General features: G+C 57.9%; 1 protein-coding gene across 12 annotated transcripts in view; it reads right to left on the reverse strand.

Moving 5' to 3' along the window:
• Positions 1-14009, reverse strand: part of DIP2A (disco interacting protein 2 homolog A) — a 92358-nt gene that overhangs the window by 26563 nt on the left and 51786 nt on the right. For 11 of the 12 annotated variants that reach the window (XR_003792432.1, XM_029215341.1, XM_029215340.1 and 8 more), the window contains 12 exons: positions 12749-12872; positions 12294-12403; positions 11852-11954; positions 10432-10496; positions 10116-10209; positions 9019-9138; positions 7599-7713; positions 6089-6228; positions 3962-4098; positions 3416-3496; positions 2836-2963; positions 294-408 (listed from right to left, as the gene is read on the reverse strand). Coding sequence is in view for 11 of the 12 variants with exons in the window: in XM_029215341.1 (XP_029071174.1) it covers positions 294-408; positions 2836-2963; positions 3416-3496; positions 3962-4098; positions 6089-6228; positions 7599-7713; positions 9019-9138; positions 10116-10209; positions 10432-10496; positions 11852-11954; positions 12294-12403; positions 12749-12872 (1332 nt within the window). In the remaining variant the exon portion in view is untranslated. Of the gene's footprint in view, positions 1-293; positions 409-1420; positions 2964-3415; positions 3497-3961; positions 4099-6088; positions 6229-7598; positions 7714-9018; positions 9139-10115; positions 10210-10431; positions 10497-11851; positions 11955-12293; positions 12404-12748; positions 12873-14009 lie in introns of those variants that run through there. The other variant, XM_029215345.1, reaches the window with a different exon arrangement.

Genomic DNA, 14009 nt, shown 5'->3' on the forward strand with positions numbered 1-14009 from the left:
TTTAAGGATGTAAACGTGGACGTGTAGGGAAGGACAGTGCGCAGCACGCGGGTGAGGCCGAGGGCATGTGCGTGTCAAACGGGTGTCACGAGGTGGGAAGCACGCGGAGTCCCAGCCCAGGCGCGAAGGGTTCACTGGGCTATGCTTCCACCTTGCTACACGTTTGAAATTCTCAAAGCACAACACCGATGCGTGCAAGTTTACATCTCTCACCCCGGTGGATGGCAGCTCCGTGGGGCCACCCCTCACCTCGAGGGTCAGCTCGCGCTCAGCCAGTGCCCACACGCACCCACCTGTAGCACACGGCTCATCCACTGGAAGCTGTCCTCCTCTGAGGCATCGGGCCGCTGCTCTGCCACCAGCACGATCCGGTCATCGTGCAGCACTGTCACGGAGAACACCGCAATCCTGGGGGAGGAAGGGACAGAGATGACGGCCCGGCAAGGGGGGCCGGGACGCGGACGCCCCATCCTGCCCAGACGGAAGCCGCAGCAGGGCTGGAGGGAGACGTTGTCCAACAGAATTTAAAGGGAAGCAGCCACGAACCTCCTCCAATGTGGATGAAGTAAGTTTCGATTCACAAAACAGAGAGCACTTCAGTGCACAGCAAACAACCAGGCACATGTTGTAAAGAACGTTTTCCTTAATTGCAATGTTAATCTATGTGATGTACTTCTTTATGCAGAAGCCTCTGTCGAGAAGTTCTGTTAATTATCTATTTCTTCGACCAGATGAAATCTCGCACCACCCATCACTCTGCTCCTGTCTGTGGCTGACGGCAGTGGTCTTCTTTCTCGCGTCTGATCGAAGAAGTTCGACATGTTCTCCTTTTCTCTGTGCTGCCTTTTTCTTCCTCTGGACTTTGAGTGGATTCTCCTTTTCTTTATGAGACAAGCATCTGTCTCCCCATCACGCCCATCCTGCTGGCACGGCTGCCAAGCTAGCTCTGGGCCCTCACTGACCTACCTTCTCTGGCTTGCTCCTTTGGCCGCTACGCACAGGCACACACACACGCACACGTGCACCCACTCTCTTTAATGCAACAAACTTTACCCAGTATTAACATTTCCTTACTTTCACACATCTTGTTTCTCTTAGTACCTCACCCAAAAGTGTTTTCACAAACATGGTCTTTTTGTGACAAAACTTCTGAACCTTACGTACCCAAGAATACTTTTACTGCAACTGCACAATTAAGTGACATCTTGGGATGAATATAAAATCTAGGTTAAAAGTTCCTCTGGGGCTTCCCTGGCAGCGCAGTGGTTGAGAGTCCGCCTGCCGATGCAGGGGACGCGGGTTCGTGCCCCGGTCCGGGAAGATCCCACATGCCTCAGAGCGGCTGGGCCCGTGAGCCATGGCCGCTGAGCCTGCGCGTCCGGAGCCTGTGCTCCACAACAGGAGAGGAGGCCACAACGGTGAGAGGCCCGCGTACGGCAAAAAAAAAAAAAAAAAAAAAAGTTCCTCTGAAAAACTTAAAACGTTACTGCACTGTCATCCTCTGGCTCCAGCCCCTCTGCTGGGGAGTCTGACGCATCCTGGCTGGAGGCCCACCCCATGGGCCCCCTTCCTCAGGGTCCAGACACGCATCCCCCACCCTGAGTCTGCTCTCAGGATGCCAGGCCTTCTTGCTCCACTTCCCTCTTAATTTTTCTTTTAAACTTTCTATTTCTTGACTTCTGGAGAAATTTCTTTATCTGGCTTTCCAGCTTATCAGCTCACTCTACAGCCGCCTCTGCCCTACATTTACTCCATCTGCTAAACACTGTCCTGTCAGGACGCCGTGACCTCGTCCAGTGCACAGCTCCTCCCTGGTGGACGCAGGTAGGCCACCTCTCCATCCGCCGGCGCGACCACCCTGCACCCCCGCTAGTCGCTGGGCCGGCTTCACCTCCAGGTGCCATCAGGTGTCGGTGGCCATGCGAGGCTCCCTAATGCACCCAGGAGCAGGCGTGGGCTACCCCGGAGTCCGCTCGGTGGACACTTGCACTGACGGTGTCTCCGGTTTCTGCTTTGAGTCCTGTGCGCCCCGGCTCCAGGCTGCACGCACCCACCAGGCCTGCCCGCCCTGCTGGTTTCTCCCGAGTGCTTATTCGCGGCCGTCATCCTGACCCGGAGAAGGGCCGGCAGACCATGCTCACCTACCACTGGCAGAATTCCCTGATCGTTTCTTTAAGGTATATTCAAAGGACGGCTCCAGCCAGGCTTATAGGCACCTTAGCTTGAGTAACGAAAGCACTACCTTGAGAAGAATACAGTGAAGAAATGCAGTGGCTGAGTGGACCAACTAGGAGAAGGGGCTGCCTCCTCCAGGACAAAGAGAGCTCGGAGCTGGACAAGCTGGACAGGGCGCCCCCTCCCCGCCCCAGCCGCCCGGGGCCCGGGCCAGGGGCCCCCTTACGTGCTCTATGGACATGAGAATCTGTAAAGTGACTGCCTAACACATTCAGAGAAGGCGAACTGACTCTATCCCAGGAGACAACGGCCTCGGGTGATTTCAGGCAAAAGGGTGCCCTCCGCTCCAGCCCGCACTCCCGAGGCTCTCCGGCAGCTGCCCAGGTGCCCTCGCCCTCACGCGCACTGTGCTCCGTGCCCAGGTCGAGGTCTGGATCTCACCCTCTAAGGAACCATGAGCTCTGTGGGCGGTGAGGACTCCAACTCTGGCATCCTCGCTGCAAATGTCATCCTGTTCTTTGTGAAGTTCCTCTGACGAACAGGAATTTTTAGGTTTTGTGTATTCAAATCACCGGGCTTTCCTTCCACTGCAGGAGACCTCTCGAAGGTTAGCTAGAGAAGGAACCTAAAGGCACGGCAAGGGGACCCGCAGCGCATCACCTGCCTCTGTAGACAAACTTCATGGGCTCCACGGCCAGTGCGGTGGCCACGATGTCGTCCGCGTTGTGTCTGCGGACCCCCACCACCATCAGCCCGTCCAGCTTGCCCACGACGAAGACCAGGTTATCCTGAAGGCAAGGACGCTGGTCGGGCCCCGGACACGTGGGCAGGCCCTGTGGCTCAGGCCCTGCTACAGAGACCCGACAGCTCGGAGACCAAGTAACTCACAGACAGGGCCAGCGGGCCCCCTGCCCACGGTGACAGGGAGACCCAGGCAGGGGCCACCAGGGGTGAAGAGGCCCTAAGCCTGGCAGGCTTTCGGGGCGGGGCGAGGGGGCACCCAGGGCAGGCATCAGCACCGGAAAGGTCAGAGATGGGAATGCAGCTGAGGGTGAAGTCTGTTAAGGACTTGATGCTCCTGCGCTACAGAAAGGGCTCCCCAGCTCGGCCCCAGTGACGTCCTGGAGGCCGGGACTCTGTTGGGGGGGGGGCGGTCCTGTACACAGGGGACGCAGAGCAGCACCCCTCCCCAGCTCTGGGCCCATCTGCAGGCCCAGGGCTGCCAGCGGGACATACTCACAGGCCCGATGAAGCCCAGCAGCCCCGTCCTGGTGAAAGGTCTGTCGGAGACGGGCGCGCCCCCTGCCGTGACTGGGACAGTCTGCACAGAGTGGGGAGGACAAGGTCAGGCGTGGTCCACAGGGATCAAGCGAGCGGCAGGCGGGCGAGAGAGAGGGCCAGGCATGCGCTGCCCGCGCCGGGCGTGGCTCCTCAGACGGGCATCACCGCGTCTCCCTGGAGGGGAAGGGGCTCCCACCAGGGCCAGAGTCCCTGCCGTCTGGTGAGACCCCCTTCAGGCTCCTGGCCTCCACGGCCCGTGCTCCCCCTCCCGGCCTGTCCCGTCCCGGCCTGGGGGCTGGGGGGCACTCGCTGGACTCTCCTGACGACCCCACGGCTCCAGCCCAGAGGCCAGCTTCCCTGGGCCAACCTGGATCCGTCAGGGCCACGAGGCGCCCACGCAGGGCTGGCCTGCCAGAGCGGGCACTGCCCAGAGCCACACTGTCCCCTCCCACCCCTCCGCAGCTGCGGACTTGACCTCTGCACAAAGTAGGGACCAGGCACGGACCTCAAAGATGTTCTTTGTGATCCCAAGCAGCCCATAGTATGCTGTCGCCGTCGCGCTGGAGTTGACGCAGATTTCTCCAACTTCATCGGTTTTACAGAGGTAAGGGGTCCCCTCCACCTTCACAACACACACGTTAGCTAAAGAGAGAAAACAACCCTCAAGGGCACGAACAAAGAGGACACTGAGATGGGCCATCCCCAGAGACCCGCGGGCTTGGCCTCTGCAGGGTGGACACGAACAGTTCGTGTGCTCCAGGCTTGGACACTCACACCCCTCTGGCCACAAGCCTGTATGTTCCACACGCGGTACCTGAAGGTGACAGAAACGCTCCCAGTCACGCGGGCTCTGTCGTCCCCACCGGCACCGCCCTCCTGAACCCGCAGGAGATGGGAGGTGCCATCCGCTCACACCTTTGCCTTTCGGGCTGGCTCCCACACCAGGTCTGACGACCCCACCCGAGCGTGGGCCCCTCCCGCGGCCCCATGACCCCCTTCTGTCTTCACCAAGCAGCGTGCCCACTGATGCGGCCGCCTGTGGCCCAGGGCCTCAGGAGGGCAGGCAGTGGAGGGTGGCGCTGCTCTGTGTGCGTTTCCCCCCAGATCCGTGCACTCGCCTGCATTCTAATACAACAGAGACCCCGCCCACGCCACAACCAGACCAAAAGGGACAACCCCGGCGTGCCGTGCTAACACAACCCTGGGGCTGACACAGAGAAGGCTGCGCATCTGCCGAAAACAAGACCCCCCAGGTCCTCACTGACTCAGACCTGCAACAATCCCGGCAACAGACACACACACACACCAGAGGGAGCGTGTGCACGCATGCGCACACACACACACACACACACACCCCTGAGGGAGCACGTGCACACATACACACCCCAAGGGAGCATGTGCACAGACACACACACACCCCTGAGGGAGCACGTGCACACACACACCACACACACCCCTGAGGGAGCACACACGTGCCTGAGGGAGTGTGTGCACACACACAGAACCTGGTCCAAGTTTAAGAATAAAACGAAAGTCCTTATACTTTCAATCAAAAGAATCACCTATTACTATATTTCACCATCTTTTAAAGAATTACTGTGCTCGCCACATAACAACTAAAAATCAGAAAGACCCTGCTCTTTACCCCTCATAAAATGTTTATGCTGGAGTTCCTGCCTCTACAGAACCGCTGAGTCCTTATTTTTGGTAGACTTAGGCAAGGAAAAAACACAACTCACGCTTCTAAGAAAGTGGAACTAGAAACAAACTCAAACGTCCCGCCTTGTTCTACGTGTCCGACCTCTGGCACACGCACAGGCCCAGACCGCGGCTCACGCCCCGCCCACGCAGGCCCTATACCCCGGAGAGCAGCAGACGGGGCGACTGACGCAGAGATGGGGCCGCTCTCCGGAGGCGCCCAGGTGGGTTGGCAGCTGCCCGGAGCCCAGGAGGGCCAGCACGGGGAGGAGGGGAGCTGGAGCAGCCACGGGGTCACTGCGGTGAGGGGCGCTCCCCAACTCAGTGCCACAGGGCCTCCCGGGCCCGGCTCTGCTCTCAACTCTCCCCCATGACCCTGCGCAGGGTCCCGCGTGTGCTCACGCCTGCGGGGGAGCTTCAGGGCACAGCGCCGTCACCTTCCTGCACTCGCCGGCTGCCACGGCGGCATAGACACCCCGCGACGCATGTGTCATCTGGGCCCGGGGCCTTTCCGGGAGCACAGGGATCCCTGGGAACCTTCAGGGCCACGCTGCTCCCCTAACAGGCCCTTGTCAGGATGTAGAGACAGTCTCATCACCGGGTTACCTGCAGACGTCCAGGGGCCTGAGATTGACGCCTGGCCTCGAGAGAGGCGTGACGACTGCCTGGTGCGCAGTGAGCACCCAGAACCCGAGCTCTGGCACTACTTCCCCAACGGTGGAGAACCAGAGTCCGGTTCACAGGCCACAGACACACCTCGTATTTCAGCACAACTTTAACTTGATACAAAGGGAGGAAAAAAGCAAAAAATATGTTACTAATTAAAATCCCAATTCACATGGGGAATCACCTGAAGCCCTCTGGTTCTCGCGTGCTCCAGAGCCTTTGCTGCCGCCCGGCCGCAGGACAAGACCACCCCCAGCTGTGACCTCACCTCCAGGCATCACCTGACCGACGTCCTGAACCGTCAGGACCGAGAGCTTCTCTTCCGCGTCCAGTCTGATCACCCCGTGACTGAGGCAGCTCATCGACAGCACAGCTCTTCTTGGAGGAGGGCCCCCCAGGTCAGGCGGCCTGGAAACAAAACTGATTAACTGACAAGGGGAAAGAGCCCGTGGGCGTGGGACCACGGCCCCCTGCCGACAGGACGATGAGCAGCCAGGTGCCCGTCTGCGCCGGCTGTGGGGACGTTGGCTGCAGGGCCTTGGGGGGCAGCATGTGTCTCCACAGGTCTGCACGACGCCCCACCCCACGCACTCCTCTGCAGGGGGCCCCTGTGGGCCGCAAGGACGCTTCCACCAGGCCGTCCTGGGACATCCCCCGGAGCCCCAAGCAGCAGGTGAGCAGAGCGACACGCCTCCTGGGAGCAAGCCTGCGAGCACCAAAGCCAGGGGAAGGAGGCTGGGACCGCACGCAGGAACAACGAAGCGCCGGCCACTCCCCAGCCCGTGCCAGCCCGAGACCATCAAACTACCGGCAGAACTGCCCTGAGCAGCCCTTCGCAACCCCTGACCGTGGGAAGCAGGAGAGGGAGGAAAGTGACTGCTGCTGTTTGCGACGCCAAGTTTGGGCCTGACTAGTTTCGCAGCAGCAGGAACCAGGATACTGAGAAACAAATGTCATATCTTCTCCAGCGGGAAAACACTACTCTGCTGAGCACAAGAAATCACCATAGAACAAAGGAACGAAGAACACCTCATGGTCTGTGAAGAATAAACACGTTGTTTTCAATGCTAATTATTACTAAAATTTTACCATCACTTACACCACTATTTATAAATACACAGACGTAACACAAGACCACAGCTGAGGCTAATTTGAGTTGAGGGTGGAAAATTAACACTAAGTCACCCTCAGCTGCGAGGACGCTGCCCTCTACCCGAGGATGGCGCTCAGGGCAGCGTGGACGACCTGGGCAGGAAGGTGAGCCGAGGGGCACACCTGCGGAGGCCTGCAGAGCGACATGGATGAGCCCAGAGACAATGCAGCCTGGGGGCGGTGGGGCTGGGGGCACCACTGGGAGGTCAAGGGTCCCACAGGCACAGACCCCCGTCCACAGCTGATGCGCGCTGGCCGCCGGCCACCCTGCCCCGGAATAGGGGCGAGTCCTGGCTGCAGTGTTTACTGCGGGACACAAGGCCTTCCTGATCGGAGGAACACTCGGGAAAACCAGCTCGCGTGCTGCAAGAATCCAGAGATCGCGACCCAGGGAGCCGCTATCAAACTTGCGCCACAAACCAGGCCGGCGTGGGACATGCGGCCAACACAGGCTGCTGGATGTGGCACCTGGGGCTGCCCCATTACAGCACCAACACACCTGGGAAACGGGCCCAGGGCCGGTCGCTGCTCTCGATTTCTCCTGCTCAGGAACAGATCAACCAAATCTGCTACCACAGGTAATTCGGCTGAACGAGGAAGAACTAAGCGTCTACAGCACGGTTTACCTGCGGATGGCCACCGTGAGCGCCTCCGGGGAACTGGCGCAGGGACAGATCACCTCCGGCCTCAGCCCTCTGGCCTGGAAGACGTTGAGGAACGCGTCACAGGAGGATATGGACCCTGCGTGAGACAGAGTGGACGCAAGAGCTGAGTGCAAGGCCGACGGGCACGCGGCGTGGGGGACGCCCGGCGCCGGGCCTGGAGGCTGCACCCCTTCACCTCACAGTCAAAGTCTCATGGGGAGGGGGTGGGGCTCTTTCCATGAAAAACAGGGCGCGTTCTCAAATCACCAGCAAACAAGCAGCCAACTCTCAGCCCGGCGTTGTCTCTGAGGTCTAACCCACGGCCTCACCCGCCTCCTGGCAGCTCTGCCACAGGGGAGGTGACCCAGGGCACTAATGGAGCCGCAGCCGAACCTTCCACCGCTTGAGGCCCCGGCCACGTGCGCGCCCTCTCCTGGGCGTGCCTTGGAGCTGCAGCCTCTGCCAAGCAGCCCTGCCGTGCCTCTCCTGCGGGCACAGCTTAGCTCTCTGTCCCTGCTTCTCCGCCAGTGTCACCGGGCCACGAAAACTCAGCTCCTGGGAGGCTGGGTGCTGCCCGCTCAGATCCTGAGTCAGCACAGCCCTGCACCCACTGGGGCCCCGGGGCTGCACCATGACCTGCACCCTCTCTCTGCACAGCGAGGCTCCAGGGAAGGAGGGGACCTGGTCATGGGTCCTTGTGTCCAGCAGAGGACACACAAGACCGTCCAGAGGGCTCGGAGCTACAGGGAAGTGACGGGCACTCGGAGTGGTGGGACCTGGGGTCTGGGGGGCAGCAGCCCCGGGACGGGCTCCTGGTGGCTCGACGGGTGCACCGCAGTGGAGGCTCGGAGAAGCCGGCAGCTCCTGGTGCTTTGGAGGCAGGACGGCGGGGCCCTCGGGGTTCGGGGTGGGTGGAGGGAACGAGAGGCTTTGGGGTGCTAGAATGTAGGGTGCCCTCCCGAGTGTCGGGGCCACAGCTGGACAGGGTATTAGATGAAAGGCAGCCTCTGGTCCAGGGCGGATTCAGTGCACGAACAGTGACACACAGGTGTTAAAGCAGTGAGAAAACTCCCCGGGAGGACACGGGGCGGCTGGGAACGCGCAGCGGCCAAGCCAGTGCAGTGGGGCACAGGCCACAGGCTGGGAGCCTGAACCGGGCTCTGGCTGTATCTACACTCTGGTCAGACCCGCTCAGGCACGGACCTCCCGTCCACTGTGTCAAAACCACTTTAAACGGAGAGGCCTGACAAACACGTCTGAGACTCACCCGTGAGTCACCACGAGACCCCGAGTCACAGAGCAGGAGACGCACCCGTGTCCACGGGGCACCCAACACGTTCCGGCTCAGCCCTGAGCCCCGGCGGCTGGCCCGCGGGGGCGGGGGTGGGCAGGCGGTACTCACACGGGTTCGCACCGTCGGCCACGACCAGCAGGCGCAGGGAGCTGAGGCTGACGTCCCTCTGACCTCGCTGTGCCAAGAGCGACCAGTGCATGTCGCGGGACTTCACCAGCGCGGCCCGGGCTGCGGGGGGGCGGGGACGTGCCTGCGTCAGGGGCGCGTGCACACAGAGCAGGCCGCGTGCTCCCTGCCGCCCGGCCTCCCCGCCCAGTCTACCTAGAAATCAACTCGCTCGTTCGCAACTGATTCTCTCTCGGAGCCTCTCTGCTCTCCCCACACCTGCCCCTCCCTCTCGAGCTGCCCCTCCCACAGCCGTGAGGCTGGGCCTGCCCTGTGCTGGGGGCCCCGGGGACGTGGGGCTGCGGGGAGGCCCCCGATGTGAACAGACGGGCTGGGCCTCATTCCCGGCCCTGCTCTCACCAGCAGAGGCACCCGCCAAACGCCCCACCGGACTTTGGTTCTCCTCCATTAGGCAGGGTAAACAGAGACAGCGCCCAACACGCCACAGAGCACGGCCCAGGTCCACATCGGTAACTGGCACCATCATCGGTGCAGTCGGCAAGCACACGGCCACCCGGGACAAGTCAGTGCGAAGAAAGCCCGAGTCCCCCTCAGGGGTGACTAAAGGTGCCCCCGAGCTCCGCCGAAGCAGAGCCAGAGGGATGCTCAGACCACGCAGGTGTGGCCGTGCTGGGGAAGCACCGACTGACCACAGGTGGACAGCAGGGCAGGCTGGGCCCCACGGGCAGCCCCCTCACTCTGGGTCATAAGCCGCTTTGAGTAAACAGCTTTGTTGCTGGTAGCTTGAAGAGCCCTAACTTCAAATGAAAACCACCTCAAGAACTAAGAATTAGGAGCATTTCTGTGAGAGAATAAAGTTAGGAGTCTACGGCCCTTGCAGAGAAGAGCTGTCCTCCACGACCCCCCCAGCTCCCCAGCGCTGGCAACTCAGACCCACCACAGCTGTAGGGGAGCCTGGCCCCGGCCCACACACGCCTGCGGTTCTGCATGCTGCTTTATTTTTTCTTAATCGCCAAAGATGAATTCAAAGAGGCTTCTCTAATGAAGGATGAATGGAGAGATGGTGCTATTTCCGTTACCTTTATACGCACACACTTTCTGAATCCAGGAGAGTGGGTTCGCCTTCATCAGCGCGTATGGGATGCTGACCACGTGCATCCTGTTCATGACACTCTGCAAAGAGACGAGCGGTCGGGGCTGGGCACGAGCCCCGCCAGGAAAGGCACAGAGAGCATCAGAGCTCTGCTCAGAGGACAGCTCAGTCCAGAGACACCGTTCACACCAACACGACTAAGGGTTACTCCATCAGCTATGATAGGGTTCGGTGTCACCCACGGACGTGAAACGTTAGCAACCCTCCCTCTAACAGTCAGGTCGTTTAGACACAGCACTCACTGTTAACACTCCATGCCACAGGCCGGCATCCCTTTTGAAATCCAGCACATTTGTTAACGTTTCAGCTGAAAGAGGACAAAGATGGTTAAACCACGTGTTTAACCATGACTTGTGGGGAGTGACCCTCCTCACAAGTCATGTGCATTTTCAGAGAAACCCTGAGATGATTACATCATCAACATGTAAGAGTTTTAGGAAAGATACACAGCGCTCCCAAATGCCATGCACCAATCAATCAATAATCTTGGTTATCAAGTTACTTGGTTATTCAAATTACTGGAAAAACATAAAAGTAGAAGGTCATACAACTGTGGATTAAAACGGAGAATCTGCTGATCACTAATCTGGAAACACAGGGAGCAGCATACACTCCAGAGGCTGCAGGCTTGGATGTGGAGATGAAGGACCGTGGCGGGTCTCTCACCTCTCAACCCTACGCCCGCACACCCCCACTTCTCACGTCATCCTGCAGCCCCGGGAAATGTCACAGGCTCCCCGTGTCACTTCCCTTCAGAGATGTTCCTTCCCTCCTGCCCACTCTCTCTCCCAGAGGCTGTGCTGAGCGTGCTGTAGGGCGCAGCGGTAGCTGGGGTCCCAGGGCCGCTTCCAGCACAGCCCTGAGCTCAGAGCTCAGGCAGAGGACAGAGCCTGGGGCTGCCAGGCGCACCCACAGGAGGAACACCCAACCGTGAATAGGAAGTTTGGTTTGTGTGCCAGGAAATGCTGCTGCATTCTGCTAAGAATACTGTACACACGTTCCCTTGTTGGCTAAAGAGCCCAAGTTATAGGTGATACATGTATGGTTAGCACTGGATCTGAAGAAAAAGAAAACCGGGGGACCTGATTTGATAGAATTAAAAAAAAATTACGCAGGCCCTTGAACACACCTAAAATCCTTTTCCAAACGTCTACCGAAGTCTTGCCCGGTGCCCTCAGCTAGCCCTTGCTTCTAAACACTGATATTTCAGATTTTACACATACCACTCAATTTACTTCCTAGTTTTGTTCAATTCCAGTATTTTAGTGGAAAGAAGTAAAGTTCTCTACGTTACATAGCTGATATTTCACAGTAAAGGGGGAGCTGCCGGTACATTGCCAAGAGACAAGCCCTGACCACAAATATTCCACTGGCACATCTGAGTGTGTGACAGCTTAAGCCAAAGCCAGCCACAGAAAACAGTACGAAAAAGTGTGCCCCGATAAGAAAATGCAAAATGCGCTGCCCCTCAGCCCACTGGGCACAGACCAATGGGTAGTGAGTGGGTTTCACGCTCTGTAACGCCAATGTCCAAACTCCACCTGTCCAGGAGAGCAGAGGCCCCGAGCTCGCGAGCCGCACGACCTGGATTAAACAGCAGATGCTACGCGGACAGCGTCCAGGTGCCTTGTGCCCGGCTGGAGAGCCGCCCCACACCCTCACCTTCTGAGTAGCCGCATGCCTGGGTCAGAGCCTGGCACTGTGCCAGCAGGGATGCGTGGGACACTGCGACCCCCACGGTGCTGCCTTCCTTGCTGGTTTTATACTGAAAGATTTCAAAAGCACAAGCTCGTTAGGCGATGTCTCTGGAGGCCGTCCCCCTTCACCAACCATCGGTTCAACTGGAGCGCACTTCACGCCCAGGCCCTCGAGGTGACACCCTCAGCTGAAGTCGGGTCACCCTGGGCAGGTACCGAGGGCGACAGGGCACGCGGGCTGGTCCCCAGGGGAGGATCTCAGTGAGTTCCCACAAGACACCTCATCTTTCTGGGGTGAAGGCAAAGCACAGAAGCTGTTGCCTGTGATCTAAGCATCAGGAGCTACACTCGGGGAACAAGCCCTGAACACGGGGGTCTGTTTCAGCCTCGCCAGGCGAGGTGGCTACCTCGATGTAGGCGGTCCCGGCCCCCGCGTCCTGCGCCGATGGGTGCCAATCCTTGGGGGGCTTAGTCAGGTGCTTCCCGTCGATCACCAGCCAGGTGAGGGGGGGCCAACCTGTGAGGGTGCAGACAGGGACACGGCAGAGGCGAGGGTCAGGAGTCTTTGCTCCCCGCAACGGCGCCTCTGCCGCCCAACGTGCAGCCCGAGCTGCTGACAGCTGAGGAGCCTCGCCTCACTGAACCTTTATGAACTTATGTCTGACGGCCAGTGGCCCCCAGGCTGGACAGCACAGGTCGAGAGCCTGACCCAGGCGAGGAGCAAGATTCCCCAAGGCCTAGAACACGGCCTTGCTTTTCCTGAAGGCCCTTCCGTCTCTGTAACAGTCACTGACAGGAAAGGACGCCCGAGGGCCCGGTTTGGCAGAGAACTGGGCCGCATGCTGCCCGCCCACAGGCCCACCTTTGAAGGCCGCCACCTCTCCGGTCTGGGCCTTGGGCAGGCCTTTCTGACAAGTGTCCGTGGTCAGGGCCAGGGCGACGCCACAGCTGCCCAGCAGAAACCCGACCTGCTGGCTGCCAGCGTCCTGCAGAAACAGAGAAGGCAGAGGTGCTCAGCTCACACAGAGCAGAACGCTTTCTCTCAGCCCGTGGAAAATTAGGACAATTCAGCCCTGTGTAGGTATATACCATAGGTATATACTATGTTTTCATCCAAACAAAATACAATTGTTTTTAAATTTGAAAGATATATTTTCTGCCATGACATATAAAGTTCTGGGTAATGGGCTAATTTCTCAAACGTTTTTCTTGCAAATGACATTTAATACCGTTTTAATAAACTCCAAACATAACAGCATTGAAATTTACACTTGATTTGTGTTTGAAATTTACTGATTAATATGGGCAGGCCTAACCTTTAGCAATCTTAATTATTTCCACACAGAATATGTCCTTCAGTAGAGTTTTATCATTTTCTTCTTATAAATTTTACAAACTCTAGTTTTACCCTAAGAATCCTGGTATTCGAGTATCTGTTCATCATATATTGTCCTTTGGGATATACTGCTTTTATTCACAAGCTTCACCTTTGGGATTCTTGAATATTTCTTGCTGATAATGCTCATGTGAACAACTGCCTGAACACTGGGATACCATAGAAAACTATGATTTTCTAAAATACATGCTGAATCTACTCCTAAAATGATCTATTCTTCAATAATCAGATTACTGGTATTTATACCTAAAATGTAATAGCTACCTAGAACACCAGCAACCCGCCCCCTGCCCCGGCCAGAAGTCATCTGTCAGCGATGAAAGCTGCTCGCTGTTATGGAAGTGAACAGAAACGCAAGAGAATGTCATATGTTTAAAACTATCACTTAGAAGTGAGCTAAAAGACATCTCTGTAATGATTTACTTATCCCCAAGAAATGAAAGTTATTATCAATAAACACACCATTTTGAGAAATGATTTAACAGAACCTCATCAAATCCCAACTTCTATGCATTGGAGGAGAAAATGTTAGTTTCTGTTGGGAAATTCAAGCAAGTGATACTGGCCCCACCAACAGCTGTTCCAGTGCCCTTGTCACCAGCGAGATACATAAAAGGAGCGTCTGGAGATGAAGCTGCTCTAATCTCTCTGAGACCCGCCGGCCTGTCCCCCGGCTCCAGACGGCACCTGGAGTGAGGAGACTAAGGCCTGCGAATGGACACGTGGA

The sequence above is a fragment of the Monodon monoceros genome, unplaced genomic scaffold (genome assembly GCF_005190385.1).
Source record: "Monodon monoceros isolate NGI ecotype Baffin Bay Population unplaced genomic scaffold, NGI_Narwhal_1 Super_Scaffold_11, whole genome shotgun sequence".
NCBI lineage: Eukaryota > Metazoa > Chordata > Mammalia > Artiodactyla > Monodontidae > Monodon > Monodon monoceros.